This window comes from Lottia gigantea (genome assembly GCF_000327385.1).
Source record: "Lottia gigantea unplaced genomic scaffold LOTGIsca_124, whole genome shotgun sequence".
NCBI lineage: Eukaryota > Metazoa > Mollusca > Gastropoda > Lottiidae > Lottia > Lottia gigantea.
The window spans coordinates 260,457-285,674 of record NW_008707309.1 but is presented as its reverse complement, the minus strand read 5'-3'; the positions used below and the strand labels follow the sequence as shown (position 1 = coordinate 285,674).

General features: G+C 32.8%; 1 protein-coding gene across 1 annotated transcript; it reads left to right on the top strand.

Moving 5' to 3' along the window:
* Positions 1-12,553: 12,553 nt before the first annotated feature.
* On the top strand, positions 12,554-17,844 carry LOTGIDRAFT_171977 (hypothetical protein; the record flags this gene model as incomplete). The annotated part of the gene is made up of 7 exons (XM_009048552.1): positions 12,554-13,073; positions 13,515-13,671; positions 15,758-15,921; positions 16,145-16,265; positions 16,754-16,995; positions 17,194-17,346; positions 17,669-17,844. 7 exons carry the CDS (start codon positions 12,554-12,556, stop codon positions 17,842-17,844), a joined length of 1,533 nt encoding a protein of 510 aa, XP_009046800.1.
* Positions 17,845-25,218: the final 7,374 nt, after the last annotated feature.

The following is a 25,218-nucleotide window of genomic DNA, read 5'->3' as shown; positions in this document are numbered from 1 at the left end:
TTTCTTAATGTATCATGGAATATAAAGTAAATAAAAAAAGTTGTTTAAAACAATAATAATGGTCAAATAAAAATCAAATATTGCGTAGCTCAAACTAAAATGGCAAGACTAAAAATATCAGAATATTGTCCGGATTGAAATAAAGAAAAATTAAAAATTAAAATATAAAAAGCACTGGACAAATCTTATCTTAATGAAAGTTGCATATCATTTAACATTTTCTGTATCTCATCAAACTGAGCATCTATTTCACTGTTAGTTTTACCTCCAGATTCTGAAATAGAGGAATCAATAAATGAAAACCAATATATACTTACATAAATTGGAATAATTAAACCTATATATGCAGAAGGTAAATTTCAATAATCAATCATGTCACTAAGCTACAGTTTTTGATTTACTTGTAATTAAAGAGGAGCTCATTTATGACAAAACTACATGTCCCTACCTGTAGAGGTTTTTCTACTATTATCAAATTGAAAGAGTTTAAATGACTATTGAAACAATTAGTTAAAAGGGACATTGGGATTTTTCTAGTCTTGAGAATTTGAATTTGAAAACTAGTTGCCAAGCAGAGAGAGTACTATCAAACCAACGGAGTCCAATATTAATTCCAGGCCATTTAAATATTTTCATTTTAAGATCAATATCAGTTTAATATATCATCATAAACACAGAGTTAGTAATTTCCCAAATACAATATGTAGATAAAACTATACACGCAGAAATAAAACAATAACTCGGTGAGTTACTATAGCTGGCAACAAGTTCTAATAAAATACAAACTAGCATCAAAGTGTAAAAAAAATATAAGAGACTTACTGATTGTTAATATTTCTGGAGCCATCACTTTAATATCAGGGTTTTCTACACTCGATACCATAATCTGCCATGTCCCAGCTAAATATACAATATTTACAGGTTTTAATAACTCTTTTATCAAATGACATTAACATTGCTTAAATAGGCTCGTATAAAAGAAGGAGAATTTCAACCAAACAAAACAATTGAAGGTGTGATATTGTCAGGGAGGGGGTTGATTTCCAGCAGACTTACTCTCCCAACGTTTAAAACAAGTTATAAGAATTGACAGCACATCCTACCTGTTGTCACGGTAATATTATCAAATATGGCTGTCGATCCTTCGTGTAATGACGTAGGAATCAAATCAACTGATGTGTTTCCTTTCACTTCTGCTCCTATAATGTAGACAGAGTTAACATATACTAGTTTATTCATACATTTATTTTTATTATAGTATATTGGTTGTAAACAATTTTTGTGTCAAAACTGTATTTGCTGTTTATATGATTGTATAATATGTTGTTTTTTACACTAAAACTTGTCATATAAGAGTTCCTTCCCCTGTCTCCCAGTTTAAAGAACAAAATGAAATGGGCTAATGAAGACAGGCAACACCATGCAGGGCGCAATGAAGGAAATTTTTTATCTGGACCTATGCAGAGATATAAGAAGGAAAATGAAATGAATGGAGTTTTACGTTCTACTTTTCTGTACCAAGTGGGGTAATGAAGACAGTGTTTTAAGAACATCTGAAGTAAAATACATGATATAATAAAGTGTATCAGTTCTGTTATTAAAAGTCAATATAACTGTACCAACCAATAATTTTAACGGTAACTTGACTAGATGTTAAAGGATCACATTGAACACTGAATGAGGGTAGGGGTTGATTGGTAACACCGCTAGTTACTGGTACCCTTAACCATTTCATAGACCGAACTTTATACTCTATAATATAATAAATAGTTATATGTATAGAAGGACGACGTGAAAACAGCTTGTCTGGGTAGTTGTAGCAAGAATTCTGGATAAGATCTCGCCAGTCAGTATCTCAATGATGCGTAGAGGAGTCCGTAAGAAAGTGAAATATTCCAGTAAATAATCTCCCAATAACTGACTATAGCAGACACCTTGACCTTGACCTGTGCCTTGTACACGACTGAGGAAGAGTGCCTGTTACCCAAAACGTTTTGTGGAATTAATATCTTTTATAATCAACATCTCTGTTATTGAGAGAATATTTACTGCAACAATAAATAGTTATTATACCCTGTAATATATTGTCCATAAAATGTTTTGTTTTGAGAAAGGGGTTATATAGGCAGTCTGTTCTATATTTTTGTGAATAAAATTTTCAAAAATAAAAACATGGAGACATAGTTCTCTTCCCAGTTTATAAGAGTTTACTGTCAGCAATCTGTTTCAATGAGTTATAATCTGACATCTGCTACCATCAATTACCAAATTAAATATAACAGGATAATACTAACATTGAATATAAAATCAAACAAAAAATATCAACTGTTGAAATACCTTTCTTTCTGTATTCATGAATAGTAGCATATAAACATAGATTATCCATTTCTTCATGGATCTAGAAATAACACGAAATAAATGACTAATGATTAAGATAGTTAGAGCATAGAGGACTCTAGATATCCACATATTCGCCTTAAAAAATCGTAAAGGTTTCACAACGTGTGTTGTTGGTTATAATTCATTAGATTTTGTTTTAGTGTCTTTGTGTGATAGTCCAATGACCTTAATTAAGTCATCTTCACTCATTATTCCAGTTGACCCAGCTGTTAATGGGTACGGATAATTCAGGCAAGGTCAATGCCAACAGGTTTGGTCAAGGACCAGCTCAAGGTAGAAAGGATCCTTTACTGTGAACCCAAGTTGTTAAACAAACTTACAATATGTCGAATATCATCAGTTGTTAATTCTAATAACTTAGTGTATGTATTATAACCCTGCAATATAAACATTCAAATACATTCGGATGAAATTCAAATCCAAATATTGGGAAATTCTATTATGTAGTTGTTCATCTGTTGTATTACTATTTACTACTTTCAAAGTATTTTCATATCCTATAATTATCAAAGCCATTGTTTTAACTTCCTTCAATAAAAATCACTCACAGTTCTTGACATAAAATGAATTTGTGGATCGGTAAATGAGTAAAAAATATGAAAGTTGAGCCCCCATAAATATTTATGATTTCACAATAGTGTCTGCCACTCTTTGGATCATGAAACATACTTTATACTTCAATCTACTGTTGAATTCATAATTCCAACAAATTTTCTTACCTGATTAATAAAAGTATCAGAGAATCTCTCCAAGCCCAGTTTGAGAAATGTTTCTAGAATTCGACAGTCGGAACCGTAAAGTTGTAAACCTTGAAATGCTGTTGATCTTCCACCATGGTTGTCAAGGATATAAAATCGTAAATATCTTGTTTTTATCGAGAAATCAGAAAATGTCTGGGCTGCAGCTGAAATTATAAAAAAAAAATTATCATTGGCACTTGATATAGGACGGCCTTTCAGAAACACTGTGGCAATATTGTGTTAATAAAATCTCTTCTTCTATAACATTAATTTCCTTGACAACATGTGTTATTTTAACTGATATAAACATACACACTTTATCTATTTCAAGTTATTTAATGAATATCCTTTATTTGCTGAACAAAAAACAAATGAAGAAACATGACAAGAAAGAAACATGACAAGAAAGAAACATGACAAGAAAGAAACATGACAAGAAAGAAAAAGAAAAGTCAACTAACCGTCAGCTTTAGGATCATCACTACCAGTCTGTAAACATTGAGCACTAAAAAACGTCATCCATGGACCTCTAGATTACAAAAAATACCAACAAAAATATATCGTGGGAAAACAAAGTCAAAAAACATTTCATAAATACATTCACATTTATCAAAACCCCAAAAACTAAAAGAAAAACAATGGCATTTTGAGGTGTTTTTTTTTTTAAATCTTCCCCTTCAAATGAACAACCAAATGTGCAAAGAGGGAAATTTTTTTAGGAAGTAAACATGTCTCTAGCTCACTGTGCCACATCTCAGGTCTAGAACTGGGGTGTCAGAGGGAATTAGAAGCTTACTCGTTAAACTGTGGGTCAGAGTGCTATCCCAGTATGGACGATGTGAAAGTATAAAGTTAAAAATATGAATACCAAAACATACTTGATATTATCTGATGTTTGAAGTTGGAAAGTTTTCACCATCTGTGGGCTATTCCTAAATAAATAAAAAATATGACAACAGTCAAGGTTATGAACAAATAACCCAAGATGTTACCCAGTAAAGATCATAGCAAAACGAAGGTTCTTTTGCTTAAGGGACAGCTTACAAGAAAGATCCAAGTTGTTATCCTTGTAAAATCATTACCAAGAGGTTTGGCCAAGGACCAGCTGTTAGACAGGATCCGTAAAATCATTACCAAGAGGTTTGACAAGGACCATGGACTAGCTCATGAGAACCTAAGTGGTATCCATGTAAAATCTTTGCCAAGAGGTTCCTATCTTTGACAAATATTCCAGTTTTAAATCATAAAGAAAGTTGGACATACCATCCATACACAGTAATACCAGTAACCATGTGATCAATCTGTAGATCAAATATTGTCCAAGCATGATGGACTTCCGGAATAACCCAAAATGTCTGAAGATTACCTACAAAATTTATAAAATGATAAATATCATTGACAAGACAAGACAGATCTTGAATAAAACTATACTAATTTAGTGATGACATAATATATAATAACTACAAAAACCCTTCAAGATTAAATAAAATTTAAACGATAAATTATGGTATCTAGTTATTGTGGGTTTGAAATTTTTGGAAATCATATTAACAACATATTTAAAACTGAGAGGAATCTTTGCGTATAAATAATTTAAGATTTTATTTCATACAGATATTCAACTGAATCGTGAGATATTGTTTGATTGTAGTGAGGTTGAATTTTTTTAAATACTAATCGAAATAAATCAAAAAAATTTAGAGACATCTTACCATCTATCAAGTGAGTATTAGGATTTTTCTCTGTACAACTACTACAGAAACTATCATTATTCATCATCCAGTCTTTATTGGTGGGTAGCACTGGATAATCTACACACAAAAATTATCAAAAATGAGAAATAAAATAGTGCTTTGGAGTCCCAGAATTATTGAGTTTTTAGAGAGCTATAATCCAGTTTAGAGATCCTGGGTCAAAGGTTTTTGAATTTTTTGTGGAGAAATTATAAGCTAACTTTAGATATGTGGTTGGTAAAATGAGACACTTTCACTAAGTTCATGAAAATCAGTTTAAAGCTGAATTATTGCTGGTACAATATAACATTAATATATCCTAATAAGATTGGTAATACCCAGCACTAAACTAAAGGAGCTTCAACATTTTCTATATTCAGGAGCAAGGGCAATAACTCTTAAATCAAGAATAAAAAATGGAAATTATATGTATATAACAAAAGACAATAATTATAGGATAAAACACACTCCTTTAATACACGGGTACATAACATTTCATCACAAGTTACACATCATCAGATGAATAGCACAGTCTACAGTTATTATCTGTCATTAATAGCCCAGAGAAGATATGGACATATAATAACAACAGGCCATGTTATACACATGGAAGATATGAGAATATAAAAAGTATGAAACTTACTAATATTAATAAGAGATTTTGATATATTCTGCATCTGATTCAAGTTGGTTGATTTTGGTATTTGTGGCGTACATGTTTTATATTCTGTTAATAAAATAAATAAACACTTAAAACATTATAACAAACTTAAGATTCAATACAAAGAGGCAGTATTCAAAACTTCATTATCCAAAAAATCATAAATTATACCTGAAAATATTTCTAAAATATATGAAAGTTATAATGCCCTTGTGAGGTTAAAATCAATGTTGGCATATCTTGATGAAGACCTTCTCTGGTGGATCTTGACAGGTTCCGTTTATTCAAATTTTGCCCTCAATCAAACAATACGGAACCAGATTATGTCACAATCAAAATTTTTTTTCCCACCACTTTGAATTGTGTCTACACCTACTATTGTTTTCTGAACTCTGTTCTAACTTGTATTATTGAATGTTCAGTAAATTCCATGAATCCAGAAAGTGAAGAACACCCCTGCACATTGACACATAAATATAAAAAAACCTACTTTGAAAAAGTTCAATAAATTTGGTGGCGGCTGCAGGTGGTAATTCTTTCACCATAGAAATAGGTGTCTGTAATAGAACATAGAAATTAAATCAACGACAGTAAGAGCTAACAGTGTTCAGCTAATGAGGACAATGAGGGAAATTTTGTCTTTGCACATGAATTTCCATCTGATTTATTATTGGACAAAACAATAGATAAAGATTAAAACAATAACAGATAACCAACCTTCTCTTATACCCAAAAAATGCAAAATAGTGTTTGGATCCAAGGTCCTTGCTCGGCGCCAATAACTCAAGCATTGATTAATATCAGTCTTCTACCATGAAAGTGTCTATGGTTAGAATATTCAATACCTATCAAAACTACAACTCAACTAACCTTTCCTTTCGTATCTTTTATAGTTGGTGAACCTCCAAACTTTAACAACACCTCACATACTGCTGTTCTGTAATATCAAATAGATTAATATATTATCTGATATAAGACTAGTCAAATTTACAATGTTTTGAATCAAGGGCAATAACTCTTGAGCAGGATGACAATATTCCAATTATTAGTTTGCAGTATCAATTTCCAAATGTCTTTTTTAATTTCTTAATCCAAGTCAAACAAAGAGTTCGATTCCTTTTCTGAACAGCTCATCTCAGTGCCAAAAGTTAGGGGGTGAAAGCTGACTCCAGTCTCCAGGCCCACTCTCAGAAGCACTGGCACAGGCATCAGAATTAGGGTCATTGAAAGAAACAAGTAACCGGCACTTACAAAAGTAAATTTATAAAATCTTTATTACCTAAAGAATCTTACAGCTTCATGCATGGCACCAGTTCCAGAAATCAGACTGACAGAATCAGGAGAGATTCCATAATCTAAGAGAAGTTCCACCACCTCTGTGTTTCCTCTCATGGAAGCAGCCACTATAGCATGAGTATTCTTCTGTCGTGCCTCGTCAAAATCTAACAATATTGATACTGTATCTGAAATACATGAATCCTTGAGTAGTGTGGATGTTCACTTTACTTTATAGTATTAACAATTCTTCAACATTTATTACTGATGGTGTCATTTCAAACATCATATGATCTGACTTAGGAATGGTCCCTCATTTTTACATAGTCTTATCCTATTACCATGAGGTAATGCCTGAGATCCCATTTGAACAATTTTGTGGCTTCTACTCAACCTGAGGATTCATAGAAACTTATTACTTAAACTATCTAAAACAAAGTGTTCGTGTTTATGTTTGGAAATTTCATCAATATCTATGATTAACTAAGTATATGTGTAATATATAACAAGAGAGTACAAAATAGATCCAAAATGGTGAATCCCAGGTCCTAATAAAATTATCCTATCATATTCTTTTTCTTACCTTTTTTATTGAACATGGCGGCTACATCTAAGGGAGTTAATCCATCTTTATTTACCATTGTTAATTGACGTTCATCTGACTAGAAGAGTAAAACTTGATAAAATATGGTGACCATGAGGGGAAATGATGCAAAAATTTTGTTAAATTTCTAATAAATATATTCAATTATTCTATTTATTTTTAATTATTATAATATAAATCAGTCAATTGTGAACTGATGAATGGACAGATGGCAAATGATGCCCACGTTATAAAAACTTACATGTAATAATCTGTTAATAACAAGTAATTTATTTTCTAGATCTGATTGACAGGCGATGTGTAACGGTGTATTACCATCTTCATTCTGATTCACTCCCTGAAATAATACATGTATTATTCTTAGAAATATTAAAACAGAACCTAAAAAAACATGTTGTTGTCAATCAGACAACAGTCTGACAATTGACCTATATAATTCAACTTACAAATATATTAATACCAGTTCATTACCAACATCAAGATATTAGACTACATTGTGTATAAGTTTATATTTGACTAATAACTTACTAAATCTTAATTTACACATAATTAACAAGCTTATCTATTGCTCTGTAACCCCTTGGCCAGTGCTTTTATTGAGATTCATTTCAATACATCATGATATCAGACTACAATTATAACTCTATATACAAAATGAAAACAAAGCCTGGTTCCTACCTTGTCCATTTTTTGAAAGAAAAGATCAATCAACTCCACATTTCCTGAAAATACTGCCAGATGTAGAGGGGAGTTCCTAAAATAATATCAAATCATAAATTCAAAATAAGACCAGAAAACACAAAGCATCATTTCCATTCATTTAGTCAAAAACATTTAAAGATGGGTTCTCTTATTTTCATTTATTAAAATGAAAATGCTAATAAGGCTTAAATGAATAGAAAGTAGAAGTGTTCTAATGACTTGGAAAAATACCATTTTGTCTCACATGTCCATAATTGATTCATAATTAGCTAAATTAGAAGAGAATTACCAGCAAAATTCCAATGAGTGACCCATCAAGAAAGGTCAAAAACTCTTTTTTTGTTTATCCAGACTGTACATACATGGACATTTATGATTGGTAAAAACTCTTAATTATAAGCAATAAGAATATAATGATATGATTCAAATACATGATAATTCATTAGAAACACCAAATATTGTGCTTAATTTTTGTCACTAAAAAACAAGGAAACCCATCTTTAATATCATAAGCATTTACTAAAAAAATGTCCAAAAAACTATATCAATTTCAGCACTGGATTAGTTAGATGATCAATTTACAAGACTTACCCTTTAACATCTGAGACATTAACACTGGCACCATTCTGTATCAAAAATTCTGCTAACTTCTTGTTTCCTGTAAATTGTCAATGCAAAGTGAAGTATCAATATATCATTAATTATCATAGCTCAAAATAGCCATTTCAGATAAATATAATGTCAGTGATAAGCTTATTCAAATTTATGGCATACTCTCTCATTAATATCATAAACATTGTATAAAATATCAAGATATAAATAAACACCTTTTCTTCCTAGGAATTCTTCTTTAAAATAGATAGCTTACTTTCTCCAATACCCCATACATAACAATATGGCAATGTAAAACAATCATCATAATTATGAAAGGATTTTTCGGGGTTGACAAATCAAGATTTAGAACTTGAATTATTGTAAATATTTCTGATCAAAGCAGAAAATTACCAGAACAATAACAATAAATCCAGTAAAAGCACTGTTATTGCCAGGCTCCTCATTAAAAAACCTACCAGCTAGAGTTGCGATAATTAAAGGGGTGTACCCAGTTTCTTTATCAATACAGTTCACATCAATAATCTTCGTGCCACTGTTTCTTTTTAACGATGATCTTCGCTCAGAATGTAATAATTTCTGGAAATAATGAAAAAATAAATTGCAGATTTGGCTGTATGTTTTGTGTTTTTTCTGCAGGTAACTACACTTGTCATCCATGATCTGTTGAGTTATTTCTTTAAATTGTGTTCAGTGAAATCTTGGCCCAATTGCTTACAACTTACAAATCAAAAATACTGTTTATAGTGAACAAGCAATGCTCTTTTTAATAAGATGTCCTAGAGTCTAAAATGTCAATCAGACATTGCAGAGCTTCTATCAGACATGACTGGTTGATATAGTTGAATCAACAGTCCTGGGTAGTAATTCAGCAATTCATTTGAGATGCAACCTAAATACACTTTATACATGTATATATATATGTAATCATATGAAAATCAAACAAGGCAAGATGTCTTTCAATTCAAAACCAGACTGTCTACTTTTATGTCATGTTATTACAATGTTTGATAGTATATAACTCTAATGTCACAGTCACCCAAATAACTCAAGTCTATCCATATTACGTACATTTAGCAGGTGGTTTTTCTAAGATACATTAGATGAGGGGCTAGACAGGGGCAACAAAATTCTCCAGGGGCGTCCACAGGTAACTCTTTCACTTTTAAAATGATACAAACAAAACCAAACCAGGCCAGGCCGAACTAGGAAATGAAATGCGATCTCTTGACAGTGTGTTCTTGATATTGCACCTCAAAATTTCAAATAACTTTGATTTGATTTTTTAAATTGGGATGCAGTATTATTACTCAGTAATATTACACAAAAGGAGTGCCAACTTTGAAAGGAAATTAAAATAAATTATGGGCTACTCCTGTGCCCGGATCTTTGAATACATCATTTAACAATTACCAATTCCACTCAGCAGAAATGATGCCAAGAAAGTCTGTTGATCTAAATGACTCAGAACAGAACAGGAAGGGAGTGCCAACTTACACCCCAAAATCAAAACAAAACTTAGCCTTAGGTTAGGTTTCTCCAACAAACTTCAAATTTATTTAGCCATTTTCTCAATATATTATCAACCCTTCAATACCCAATAAATACAGCTTTGTAATTTTATTCCCCTTCCTCATACAATATAATTTTTATAACTTATTCATGAAAATCACAAGGTGGAAAAATTGAAAATGAATGTTGCATATAACCTACAGCTGTTACGATACGAGTACAGTTGGCTACTTTACTCTCGTGTACCTACTTGTAATTTAGTAATGTCAGCCTCCTTCACGGCCTTTATCAATTCGGTTTCCTTTCCCATTTTGAAAAGCGACCATTAATTCATATTTATAACCAATTGACCAAGTTTTATTCTATAATTAACACTCCATAATTACTAAAACAACTTCCGAGTGTAATTCACTTCACTTTCAGGAAATAAACATTCATCACGTGACGTTCATCAGAAGTTCATTCTCCTTACTTCGTCTTTTTCAAACTGATGAGGACAACTCGACCACTTGTTAGTTGTATCGGCCTATATTATTCTAGTAAATACCTCAATTGATTGGGTATATATAAATATTATATGAAATCAAATGAAATGAAGTCAGAGATATTATTGTATCCTAGAGAAAATTTGACGTAAGTGTGTTACGCAAACAAGCTCAGGTTCTAGACTATTTGCCAATAACTGCTAATGGGTAGGCCCTAACCCAGGTTCATTCTAGATCCAAACGAAAAAGGGAAGCATATCAAAATGAAAAAAAAAAAACAAGCTGAATGAAGCTGATAATCAATTTTCAGACAAACGTATGTGGTTCCTGCAATTCCGCTAAATCTAAACGTTTTACTAATAAGGGCCTCGATCGTATAATTATATTTTGCAATAGTGACGTCATAAAACGCTTAGTCTGAGTGAAATTGCAGGAGCAACAAACGTCTGATTGAAAATTGAAATGTTGTAAATTGATGTTATCAGTATCTCCGAGACACATAACAAGTTTTGGAAATATCACTGTTAAAATAGTGCTCTATACATCAATTGTAGAGCGATATAGAAATACCACTGTTAAAATAGTGCTCAATTCATCAATTGTAGAGCGATATAGAAATACTGCCGTAAAATAGTTCTAAATACATCAATTGTAGAGCGATATAGAAATACTACTGTTAAAATAGTACTCAATACATCAATTGTAGAGTGATATAGAAATACTACTGTTAAAATAGTGCTCAATACATCAATTGTAGAGTGATATAGAAATACCACTGTTAAAATAGTACTCAATACATCAATTGTAGAGTGCTATAGAAATACCACTGTTAAAATAGTACTCAATACATCAATTGTAGAGTAATATAGAAATACCACTGTTAAAATAGTATCCAATACATCAATTATAGAGTGATATAGAAATACCACTGTTAAAATAGTACTCAATACATTTATTGTAGAGTAATATAGAAATACCACTGTTAAAATAGTACTCAATACATCAATTGTAGAGTGATATAGAAATACCACTGTTAAAATAGTGCTCAATACATCAATTGTAGAGCGATATAGAAATACCAGTGTTAAAATAGTGCTCAATATATCAATTGTAGAGTGATATAGAAATACCACTGTTCAAATAGTACTCAATACATCAATTGTAGAGTGATATAGAAATACTGATGTTAAAATAGTTCTCAATATACAATGTAGACATGTCAAATCCAGATATATTTGGAAAGATGAATATTTGTGTATTTCAGTCATACTATTATTTTCTCCCTACACCAGTCATGTCACGTCTCCAGTTCCATCAAAAGTTTTTTTTTAATTAAACTGATTAACCCTGTTCCTATTACAAACTTTAATTAATTGATTACGCCATTACAAAGTTTTTGTCCAAAAACTACAATAATATTTGTGACGGATGTCCCACAACAAAGTGTATTGTCCTCTGCTAAACCCAAACAGTCAACTATTAAGGTGGGCTAGAAGCGGTTAATCGTTATCATAGACAGAAAACAATATGAACATTTGTATATCTTTATCAGGTCGTTTTGTTCTTAGTCCAATTTGACTGATTCGTTACCTGAATATTTTTCGGTGTATGATCGAATGATGACGTTTTAGTATTTACAGTGGAATTCCTTCAGGGGAATCCCTTCGTTATTCAACTGAGTTGCTATTGACTAGGTTAATAGCCCAGCTGATAATTTGACTGTGCTTTGTTAGAAAGTTATCTGATTATGTTGACAGTTGAATAAAAACACTCTCTAATAGTTGGTGATAACATTGTAAGGTAGATAGCAGTTTGACCTTTAGGCCTAAATGGAAATGAGTCAAAATACAAGGCCCAGATATGGATACAAACGTTTGTCGATAGATAATGAAATTTCAGAGGACGAAGATACAAGACTAATGGATGAGACTGGTGCTTCGAATTCTTCGACACATGATGGTGGTGGCTCAGTATCAAATATGACAGTTCATACTCTAAATAACAAAAATATGAAAGAACAGTCGACATGGTTTGTGTGGATTTTGTCATTTTTTGCAGCAATCGGAGGGTTTCTGTTCGGATATGACACAGGTGTGGTGTCTGGTGCAATGTTACTTCTCACTAAACGATTTAAACTGACGTCATTATGGCAAGAAATTATTGTTAGTATCGCCATAGCGACAGCATTTATTGGTGCCATATTTGGAGGTTTTTTCAACAATAAATTTGGACGTAAAGCAACGATCGTGCTAGCTAGTTCGCTGTTTACAGTCGGTGCTGTGGTTCTCGGGGCAGCGGAAAATATTGCCATGTTGGTTGTTGGCAGAGCCATTCTTGGGTTAGGAATAGGTAAGATGACATCAATTTCTGGATTTGCTTGTCATATCTCATGTCTGAGTCATGGCTTGGGGGGATTTGCTTTACTCAGAGTGACCAAACCAGTTCTTTCTTCGTTAACGGAGAGCTGAGAATGGATGTAAATTAACACCAGTACAAAGATATTGCTGGTACTATCATAAATCTAAAAAGGCACTTGTTGTTTTTTGTGAGCGAAGATGTTTCAGGCGAGAAAACCTCTATAATTGTCTCGTACTTTGTTGCATTATTTGTTTCAGGGTTAACTTTTATCACTATCAATATACACATACAAAGCCCAAAAATCCTCTTTAAATATTAATTTTGAGAGTATTTTGTTGTATTTTTAGGGTTAGCCTAGGCCTATATGACAATACAAAACCTTGAAAACCTCTTTAAGTTCTCTATATTAAGAATATCTTGTCGTATTTGTAGGTCTAGCGTCAATGACAATACCAATGTATATAGCAGAATGTTCTCCGAGTCATATCCGGGGGAAGATGGTGACGGTCAACACTCTGTTTATAACTGGAGGTCAGTTTATAGCCAGTGTTATTGATGGTGGATTCAGTTATACCAATGATGGCTGGAGGTAGGTAAAAGGTTGAAATGTCTCAACCACAGGGACGCGTTCATAAGTGGGGACATTTACATTTGTCTTTGGGGACATTTGATGTGTTACAGGCTTTGAAAAAACCTATCCAACTGAAATATATATAACATCTCATATGACTACACTATACACGGCCTAAATTAACAATGTCTAGAAGTACTCAGAGAATTATTTGCAGCATTCTGTACTCCATACAACCAATACCCAAGACCATGCTGTGTTGGTGATGGTAATATTAAATGATTTATTCAAATAATTCAGTTATTGTGACAATTTCTTAGAATTTTTATTTCTCGGTTGAAGAATCGATAAAGAAAACATCCGTAGATAAAAATATCAAATATAATCGGGCAAAACTTGTGGGGGTTGTTTCAGTTGTAAACAAGTCGTAAGGGACTTGTAGATTAAATATGCTTTATCTCCCTTGAAAACTCAATGAAAAATGTCCTTGTCATGCAAAATACGATTTGGGTCCCCACCTACAAAAACAGGTTTAAAACCACCACTTTAGATAATTCTAACAAAATCAGCATTAATTTATTTCTACTTTATTACATTATTTACTTCTACTTCAATATATTAATTAAAATTATGACATGGCTGATAACAATATGCTGTAAAATCAACTGATGCATGAAAATTTACATCAAACCAAGCGTAGAAATGGGAAGGATTCACCAGTTAGATTAATCATACTTTGGCCTCAGAAACGGGAATTTTTTAGCTTCCATGTGATTGTGTGAACAGAATTATCTGCATTTGAAGCTTATTTAAGCTAATATCCAACATCAGTGTCATTTAAATCACACCCCTCATCACTCAATAGATGGGCCCTTGGTATCTATTTATAGCAGCTGGTATTGACAGGATAAGATAGTGCCGTCATATTACAATTTACATATACTCAGTTTTAGTGGAATTGCAGGAACTGCAAGAACCACAGTTCTCTGATTGAAAATTTGAACTGTGCGAATTGTTAGTCGAATCATCTGCCTCTATGCTAGTTATCGGCTGGAGTAGAGTCAGAAAAAGGAGGCCCTGTTTTAAGGGATTTTCCATACCTCCAAAGATGAGTTTTTTCTATCATAATATTAAATTACCTTTACGATGACTGTAAATTAGTGTTAGACTTCATGGAAACTTTTCTTTAGTTAGTATCAACTTTCAAATAGATGTTTCGGTCTATGTCCCCGGTTTAAAAATAAAATTTTTAGAAAACCTTTTTCAACCCCTTTAACCTTCTGTTGAAAATTATTGAACTGAAATACAGGTACATGTAGGAATTTAAACATGTCGCTTGCAATTAAACGAGAAATTTACATTTATAGATTGGTATAATCACCAGCTGTTACAATATTAGATTGTTATTAATTAGACCACAAAGAAACAGGGCTGTTGATTTATTTTGTTTGTCAATCGGACATTTTTCAACAACCTGGGAAATTTGATCTCAAGGAGTTTTACGTCCTACTTTTCTTCACCATTTGGGCTAATGAAAACGGGCAACGCCTTGCAGGGTGCAATGAGGGAAATTTTTCCAGAACAGAGGTATTAGCCTGCTTGATTCCCAACTGTCGAGGGATCTTTAACGTGCACAGCCTGTAGCACACAGGGCCTCGGTCCCATCTGAACGACAAGACACTTTTTCCATGTCATCTCCTCTAACCTAGGCCTGCATCACTGACAGAGGGAAACCAGGTTGAAAAATCTGAAGGTATTATCTCGACCTATGCCGGGATTGAACCCTGGACCGTTCACGTTAGAGAGAGCCACAGCGGCTCCATGTTATGAAATAGAAATCAAAATATTAATTAAAAATTAATAAAACCGACTGCTGATCAAAATTCTCATTCTAATTTGAACTCTACTTGTTAGTTCTATCTATGATATAAGGCTATAAATTTTAGTCTAAAATCAATATTTTTTAGGTATTAGTCTGCGATAATAATTACAATGGAAGGGATATTTGATGAAAATATAAAAGTGTGAAAATTTAAGGAAGGAGGTTGGTGAATATTCTGGGAGTAGTAGTTATTGCTTATTTTTTTTGTTTTATATTTTTCAGGTATTATTCAGCCACCATTATTAAAATGGGAGGAATATCGGATGAACATGAAGCTATCTGGTTGGCTGCTCTAACAGCTAGTATTAACTTTATTTTTACTATCGTTGGTATATTAGCTGTTGATAGATTCGGTCGTAAACCCCTAATTCTTACTAGTCTTGTAGGTAAGTCTTGGGATGGTGATTTGACTATAGCAACCAGTCATGTCTGACTAGACTTTTAGTTGACTGCATTTACATAGCTAAATATTTAGAAATATTAAAACAGAACCTAAGAAATATTTTATTGTTGTTAAATGTCTATGTTATTGGTGATTGATAATATACCACTGTTAAAGGAAAATGCAGTCCATATAGCTGATGTTTATCTGATCTGTATTATTTACAGGAGTAACAATAAGTTTAATCATCCTGGCCGTGGGATTTCAACTGGCAGCCGTCCATTCTCCACCCATCACACAATATAATACAACATCAGGGTTAGATAACTCTACTTGTAGTTCTTACAGGTAAGTTCTAAAATACATGTAAACTAAAGATGTATGCTCAGAGAGGGGAGGGGAAATATCATGCTTACCCCCAGAGGTCATGTTTTTCTTTTTAGTTTCTCTGCCTATCACACAATTTAACACATCAGGGTTAGATAACTCTACTTGTAGTTCTTACAGGTCAGTTTACTTTAGGTTAAATCTTGGTATTAGAGGTTAAAAACTAGCTGACACATCAGAATTTATCCTATCAACTTTTAGGATGATACTACCATACTTTTGCAGTTAAAATATCCGTGCAGTTAATCTCTTGGTTTAGCTGACTTCAAGAATAACAACTCTATCAACATGGCTGATAGTACTTTTTGAATACAACAGAAACAAACTCTCATAAGACAAGCTTTATGGAGTTTTATAACTTTTGTATATAAGAATTTTGAAGTATCAGCAAATCAATTGGACTCGCATGGCCATTTCTTACCTTGCCTCACTTATTCATTTTGTTGTAGATTTTGTGAGAGTTGTATCAAAGACACCAGTTGTGGTTATTGTTTTACAACGTCTGCTAACGATTCCTACAATGGTAGTTGCCTAGCAACCTCGACCACAGACAGCACACATTCCTTACATGGTCAGTGTAATAAAACGAATCTGAGTGGTGATTTGGTTTGGGCGTATGAATACTGTCCGACATCGTACTCCTGGATTATTATTGTTGGACTCGTGTTCTATCTTATGTTTTTCGCGCCTGGTAGGTATTGATCTTCTGTCGATACAAAAAGTTTTATACTTGTAAATTTCCATTTTTGAGGAGAAAGAAAAACCTAAAATTTCAAACATAACTAGAATGAGAAATTACATTTGAGATCTATTAGGCAGGAAAAACAAATACAATTACATTCAAACAACTTTTTTTATTACCTGAGCAGTTTTATAATTTATTTTCCAGGTATGGGACCCATGCCCTGGACGTATAATTCTGAGATATACCCACTCTGGGCTAGAAGTACGGGGAATTCTCTCTCTGCTGCTACTAACTGGCTGAGTAATCTTATTGTTTCCATGACATTTTTAACACTTACAGAAACTCTTACCAAGTATGGTGAGTGGGGTGTTATCAATCTTTCGTTATCAAATGATAGAGGAGTGCCGGTAATATAGGCGAAATCCTGTTCCCAACTTCATTTCATTTGTTTATGAATGAAATATTGTTTACAAAAACCCCAATATCAATTGGTAATTATTGCCTATAAGAATTTAAATAGAGTTTAGAAATGTGACGACTGTCGAAACTTATGTACGTGCCATAATAAATTGTCGTCGATGTGAACTAATTTATAATTGCCCCCAGCATTAAGGTAACTAGTCAGCATTTTTACAAATTTTCTATGACTGTATAGCTTTATTTTCAATCTGTCTTCCAGGAACGTACTGGTTATTTGTTGGAATCTGTCTACTGGCTCTCGCGTTTTTCTTCTCTGTGTTACCAGAAACTAAAGGGAAACAACTGGAGGAGATTGAGACGTTATTCGATGAACCCTGGAGTAAATGTTGTGGAAGCGGCCATGTTGAGAATTCTTACAATCTCCAGAACTCTTGATCTTGGTTTCTGTTTCATCTCAGTTTCTCCAATAATCATTTTCAAATCCACTCATTCTCACACCAAATCTTGAGCAAAATGGACCAAAGGTTGTGATATAGATTGTAATGATTGGTTTTTGACTGCCTCATTTGAAGGTTTTGTGGCTTGTGAACGCAATAGAGGTGAAAGTTTATGAATTTTGTATTTAAATCAACAATATCTTTGACACTTTAGATTTTTGGTATGATTTTACACAGATTAAAGACTGCCCTTGATATCAGGGAAGTGGGTGTATCTTGCTGCTAGGCAACCACTTGTTAATTAAGGTTTCAGGTGTTTACCTCAGCCAAGTTAATGGAGACTAATATTATTGATTAACCAGTATTTTATAATTTTGATGGATATATTGTTGGTTATTGGCAGTTAAATTTACTTTATCTCATATCACACTGGTATATTTGACCATATTGTTGTTATTTTGAAATAGAAGCTGTGATATATACATTAAGATGAGTTCCATCATAACTTACAATATTCAAAGATAATATGAATTATTTTCTAGTATGCAAACTATATCTGTATATATTCAACCATTTTCAATGTTTCTTTGGAAATCTTTTTTTATATCATGTGATCTATTTATAAAGATAAATTTCTTCTCAAATTATAATATTAACATTTCTACTATCACTTCCTTCAATGAACCAGTTACGTAAACTGGTGTTTATTTTTCTATAATCTGTAGTTTGTCACGTGATACTATGACGTCAAAGTACAACAATGATGCAAGGAACCGATCATATAAAAACAGTGGAAATTGTATTAGAATAAGTATTTGAAAATAAATAAAAGAATTAAACTGTGGTCTCAATAACTTTATTGGTGTGTAAACCCAATTGATCACGTCACAAACACACTTAAATGACTTATTCTGTTTGTCACATGATCAATTGCATTACACACCAATAATGCTAGTGAGACTAACGTTTAATTGTTAAATGATAATGTCAGGTTTTTTTTCCTATGCATTTATTATAATCCATGTATTATCAAGGTACATGTGAAGTGCTCAATGTTTATTAAGTGCTAATTATTTTTGATATCTATTTTATAAAGTATATATTTTTAAAGGTTTAGTCTTTCAAGTATCAGATAATAACAATAGAATATATAATAAAATATAGAAATATTAAAACTGAACCTGAAAACCATCATGTTATTATTATATATGTAAGGCTCTACAAAATAAATAGTCTGTTTTACAGGCCCTAAAATACCTGATTGTTGCCTTAATATTAAATGTACATTAAATTTGTGGTAATAAATAATAAATGCTTTCGCTTGCTCGAATTTATTCCAATTGAAAATCTAAAAAAGCGCTTATGAATAATAAATTCACCCCGATTTTGAAAAAAAAAAGGCCTGTAAAACAGACTATTTATTTTGTATGGCCTAATAAGTGTTTTATGAACAGTGAGTGTGAGGAAAAAAATGTCGATGTAATATAACTTGAACGAAGTTAAACTTATGTGACGTTACTTGGTAATGACTGCTTTGCTGTTGGCTGCAGTAAATAATTATGTTGTCAATAGGCATTCAGGGTTCTTTATTAATTACATTCAGATTGTGTAACAGATTGTATGTTTGTATATATAAATATATTATTGTTATTGTCAATCTATATTGATTAAATATTATTTTTATGTTTTTTTGATTTGTTGTAAATGAGAGTAAAAAATAAGGTGCAATAGTCATTATTCACGTGTCCGCCATATTGAATCCAGAACGAGGCTCATAACGCAAACCGTAAAAAGGTAACGTTTTGTTGTTATAGTCTTTAAAGCCTCCTTCTCCAGTCTCACTAACACAAAACATATATTTTACATCATTAAATTAGGAATTGATTAATCTATTTAATGATACTTTCAGATGAAGTTTACCATCACACATTTCTGAGAAATGGCAGATTTAAGCCAATTTTCTTGCTGTTGAGCGGGTGTTTTATGGTGTTGCCATCTTATTTAAGGATTGAATGTAGATTTCTGCGTTCATTCGCCATTCATTCGAATGAACACGTGAACATCTGCGTTCATCAACCAATCCTTAAATTATTTTTCAGTTTAAATTGCCAAATGTTTGAGAGTTCCGTACTTTTTTCATATTTTGATGTTTAAAAGACAGCATATGGTTGTAATATCTTTGTTTAATGGTGTTTTCTGTCAGTCCAGGATATTGTTTATGTTTATTTATGTTCGTGTTTGTAAAGTCTGACATGTATATTATTAAACTGAAAGTTATATGAAAAGCTGCAAGCTGAGATTAGATCCTTTACATGCATCATTACATGTTTCTCCGTTAGATTTCATCGAACCTGGGGGATATAAAAATATTTAAACTTATCAAATATACAACAGATGGTTCAGTATTATTAGATTATTTATTGACTTGTGCACTTTTGGGAGAAAAAACAGAATTTGGTGCAAGTTTACACAATAATTAAGAATATATATTATACAAACTGATAAATATACAGCCATATATACAATGTATTGAGTAGGGCATATTTATAATAGTCAAGGTATTGTAAACTTCACTGTAAACCTTGACTGCAATAGCCACTATTCTTGTATCACAGAATACAGTGATTTGATTGGATTGTATGTCAGCCAATATACTCGAATAGATCTCTCGATAGACCATGTTACTTTAGCAACAGTTGATATCCATATTGTACCGTTGCTATAGGAACTTTTACTTATTGTTTACAGACTTTGTGTCGAGAGCTCTGATTGGCTGTATTCACTAACGTACAATCCAACCAAATTGCTGCATTTACAAACTTTCATGATACAATAAAGGTGACTATTGCAGTCAAGGTATAAGAATAAAGTTCATAATTAGCTTGACGTTGTGAAGATGTCGGTAGGATTGACACAGCTGAATCAGAAAATGAAAAAAAAAAAAAAAAAATCCAGGGAGGTAAGAATCATGCTAGTATTTTTTTGCATGCCCTGCTACATGTTTTGTTTTTCGAGCTATTTCCTAATCAACCGGGATAAAGTCTATGAAATGTGAAGAAGAATGAAGACTGAATAAACTTTGATGATATTTCTAATAGATTCTAACTTCAACAAATTTTGTATTATTCTTTAATGAAAAGTTTCTGATTTTCAACTATTTGTATCTGGAATTTTAATTATCAAAAATACCCCAAAAATATTATTTATTATATGACAATTCTTAACAGATGCTTTTTTTGAAATGACCCCTACCAAACAGTAGATGTAACCAATCAAAACTCACAGGTGTTCGTTGGTACTAGAACTATCTAACCAATCAAATTTCTAGAAATTAGTTTGGTTGAGATCATAGGTTGTATAATGCCAAGAATCATAAGAACATAATTCAGAGTTTGGGTATAAAACAGTTGAAAAAAACATTATTTCTCAAAAATTCTGTGAACCTAATGCCATTTCAAGTTTCTGAACAACGTCCAGAGAAAAGGGGAATAAAAAGGACTGTACAAAAGTATAAATAGCACACACATAGAGACTGTAACCACATAATCTTACAATTCACACACAAAATATTCACAAAATTCAGAGGTTCATGGATAGAAAATGCTTTTTGACCAGTGAACACGCGTTCATATGAACACTCAAACTTGATTCACAATACTTTAACAGATCTGTTTGAAATACTTTTCACAAATTAATGAAATTGTTCCAGTCTATAAAACGATGAACGTCTGAATTATTTGCATGATAAAATAACGCATTCTAGTCATGTTTTAATTCCACCTACTCGTGTTAATCAGGTTTTTAAATTAATTTTTAATAATGAACACATTGCACTCAAAATGTCACGAAATCTCTCAAGATTTCAGTTTCACGCAAATATTGTTTTCAACATCCAATTTAATTCATTGGATCAAATTATTTTGAATACAAAACGTTTCCAACACGCAATAAATTAACGTTATTATTGCAACATTGTTGTTTCTATAGCACTTAATTAACACTTCACAATATTCCAATATCACCGATATATTTCATCCTTTATATTGATTGGTTAATTACTATCCAATCACAATCCAGATTTCAGTCTTAACTCCTTCATACTCACTAACTTATCGCAGTTGAACATAAATCAAACCCAAAATCCTTTGCACTGATTGGTTGACCAATATCCAATCACAACTTCAACTGAGGTTAACATCCAATCAGAATTAGGTGTTTCACCGTCTTTACAATGATTGGTTGTTTGATTTTTGAGCTTTGCCATTTAATCCTTTTCACTGATTGGATAGATAACAGCCAATTACATATACACCTTTGAACTTTGACCTGTTATTCCTTTTCACTCATTGGTTGGGTAACATCCAATCAAAAGTTGAGTCATGAACTTTGACCGGTAATCCTCTCTATTGATTGGCTCAGTAACAACCAACAATAACTGAACTTCTAAACTGAGAATAAAATGGATTATCCACATTCATGTGAATTTTCTTCCATATCCAACATGAGAAGACCAGTATCTTCCTTTAGAATGGATCTAGGTCACACACAATTTTGACATAGTTTCTATATTTGCACCACAATTAAATTTCATTCAATTTTTCACCTTCTTTGAACCACAAAGAAATTCCACAGACGAATACCTCATACATTTTTCACTTTTCTGCACCACACTAATCATCACCAAAATGAGTTACTGAAGGGATGATGAATGAATGAATGAATGAATGATCAAAGAGAGAGAGGAATGAATGAAATTTTTCACGATTGTCTGAATATAGGTCCTGTATTTAGGATAATATTCTAGAAGTCCAAATTGCACCACAAAATAAATGAATGAATGAATGAATGAATGAATGATTGAAGAAATGAATGAATGAATAAATTTATCAATGCGGTAGATGAGAATGGCTAGAGGCACCGAACCTCTCTCGTTCTAGTAATTGTCTTTGAATGGCCTCGTGATGAGCCGCTTGTGCTGCCTGTGCATTTAACTGAAAAAAAAACCATAACATGGAGATTTTACATATGGTGAATAGAACAAATTAGCATATAAAAGGAGTGTAATATCGCTAATTGTTGTAAGAGATCTACATTAGTCCAGAAGTGAACTATAGGGAATCACCGGGGGTAACCTTCAACATGTAATAGTCAAATAGGGGTAATCACGGGTGGTAGCCTTTAATCTGTCATCTTCAACACTTTTAAATTAACATCGGTGTGGTTTCAAATGTTTTTTGTGACAAAGATGGCTACATCAGTCTCCTCTTCTTTGATTTCCAATTGTTAAGGTATAGCTCGAGAGTGAGACAGAAGAATGAGGGTGTCTCAATAAAAAGGTTTTTATAATACCAACCTGATGAGCTATAGCCGGATCCATATAAGCTCTACTATATAACTCTCTCTGTAATAGTTCTTGTTCTCTTGAGTTACAGGCCAGTAACGCCTGCGATACTGGCGGCGGAACTCCTGCCAGAGATATCGGGGGATTGGAACTGGAACCACTTGGTGCTGATTGTAACCCTGACAACGGATCACCTCCTGAAATTTTCAGATCAATTCATTGATTTAAGTTTTAGTGTCAATTGTGGACAAAGAACTGAAACAATGTTTTCTGTTTAAAGGGACAGGTTCGCCATTTTGGGGATTTGATTCACATTATTCCTTCAAAAATATCTCAAACTCTGAATTTTACAGTCTGTTTCTATAGATGTATTGTCTATATATGGCAGTGTCTCAAGAAAAGATCAGTTTTCTTTTTAACATTTAAACGTAGATAATTCTGGATGCATATAGAATCGACGGCTTAAATTTTGACAGTGAGCTGTGAGCACTATTACTGATTAGCTTGGCTAAACAATTCTAAGACTAAGATACGATTGGTTAAAAGGTACGATTGGTCAAACAGATGGCAAACCTGTCTCTTTAAATTTTCTTTTGCATTTGTTTTGAATCTTTGTCAAAAATTAATTTTCAATATTTCAAATATATCAAAATTTGCATATTTTTCTTTAGAATTCCAGCCCTGTGATTGGTTATTCATTAAAATCAATTTTAAATTCAGAAAACAGTAAATATTAAATTTTTGATTCCATTATAGTTGAGTTTTTGCCAAAAATGAAAATATTAAAATTCATTAAAACATTAAAGATTGATACAATCTTCTGCTCACAGTAAAATATATTTCAACATCAATATATACATGCACAATATTGTCCTTTAACACAGACTTGATGGATAATTACATGCAAAAATAAAATGAATATCAAAATTTCAAAATAAAAACATTAAAAGCTTGGGAGCAGAAAGAAAAAATGAAAAAAAAAAAAAAAAAAATTCACAAAGCATTCTGGGAAGATGATCTGACCAGCGACTCAAAATTTGATGTTAAATTTCGTAAGATTTGTTGCCAAAACACAAAGAAATAAAAATAGAAGGACAACCAAAAACTACAATAAGACTTGAGCAGGGGTTTGTGCGATTGTTTACATACAACGAGGCTAGCAGTACATGGTTAAATATCGACAAGTGTTGCCAGATTTGCCGGGAGTAAAAGGACCAAACTTACTGGAATAGGAATAAAGAAAGTGCGAAGGGTCGATTGAGGGTCGTTCGTTCTTGCTTCGTAAAATCCCCTCTTGACCAATCCTTTGCATATAGAGGTGTTGGTCAGCCTTATTGAGTCGCTGTGAATAAAACTGGTAAATCATCTTCCCAGTGAGAGAATCCGTGTGAAGAATATCTGTAATTATAAGCCAAGAAGTCTGTGTTAGTGACACTGGGGGTCCAAGGTCATTGCTGGGGTCAAAAGGTCAAGGACCCACTGACCTTTAAGCGCTCTTGTCTCAAGCAATGGGACCTGATTCACAAAACATCATGAAACAGTCACCTCTGCGATGATGTTAAACATTCAAAAGTGACATTTCATGAAGTTTTGTGAAGCAGGATTTTGATTGGTTGTTAGGGAGAGGGAATTCCCTGGGAATTCCCCACTTACCTCCAGGTTGCGGTGGCTGTAGATTAGGATATAGACCGGGATGTCCAGCCGCAGCCAGTTGCTGTTGTAGACCTAATAGACGATCCTGCTGTTGATGTAAATGCAGGTGTGTGTGAGAATGCGCATGTGTGTGATGGGCAGCCAAAGCCGCCGCGGCTCTTGATGCCATTCCCATCTGCATCCTAGCAACTGGATCTCCAGATAACGACAGTTGTTCAGCTTGTAATCTCTCTGCCTGTAGACGATCCATGACCCCATACGGGTAACCGGGTGGGGCAGAATCCGGGTTCATTGGGTGTAAACCTGATGGTATTCCTACAGTCAAAGCAGTAAAATATTGAACTCTTTGTAACAAAGGCCAAAGGTCAAAAGGCAGGA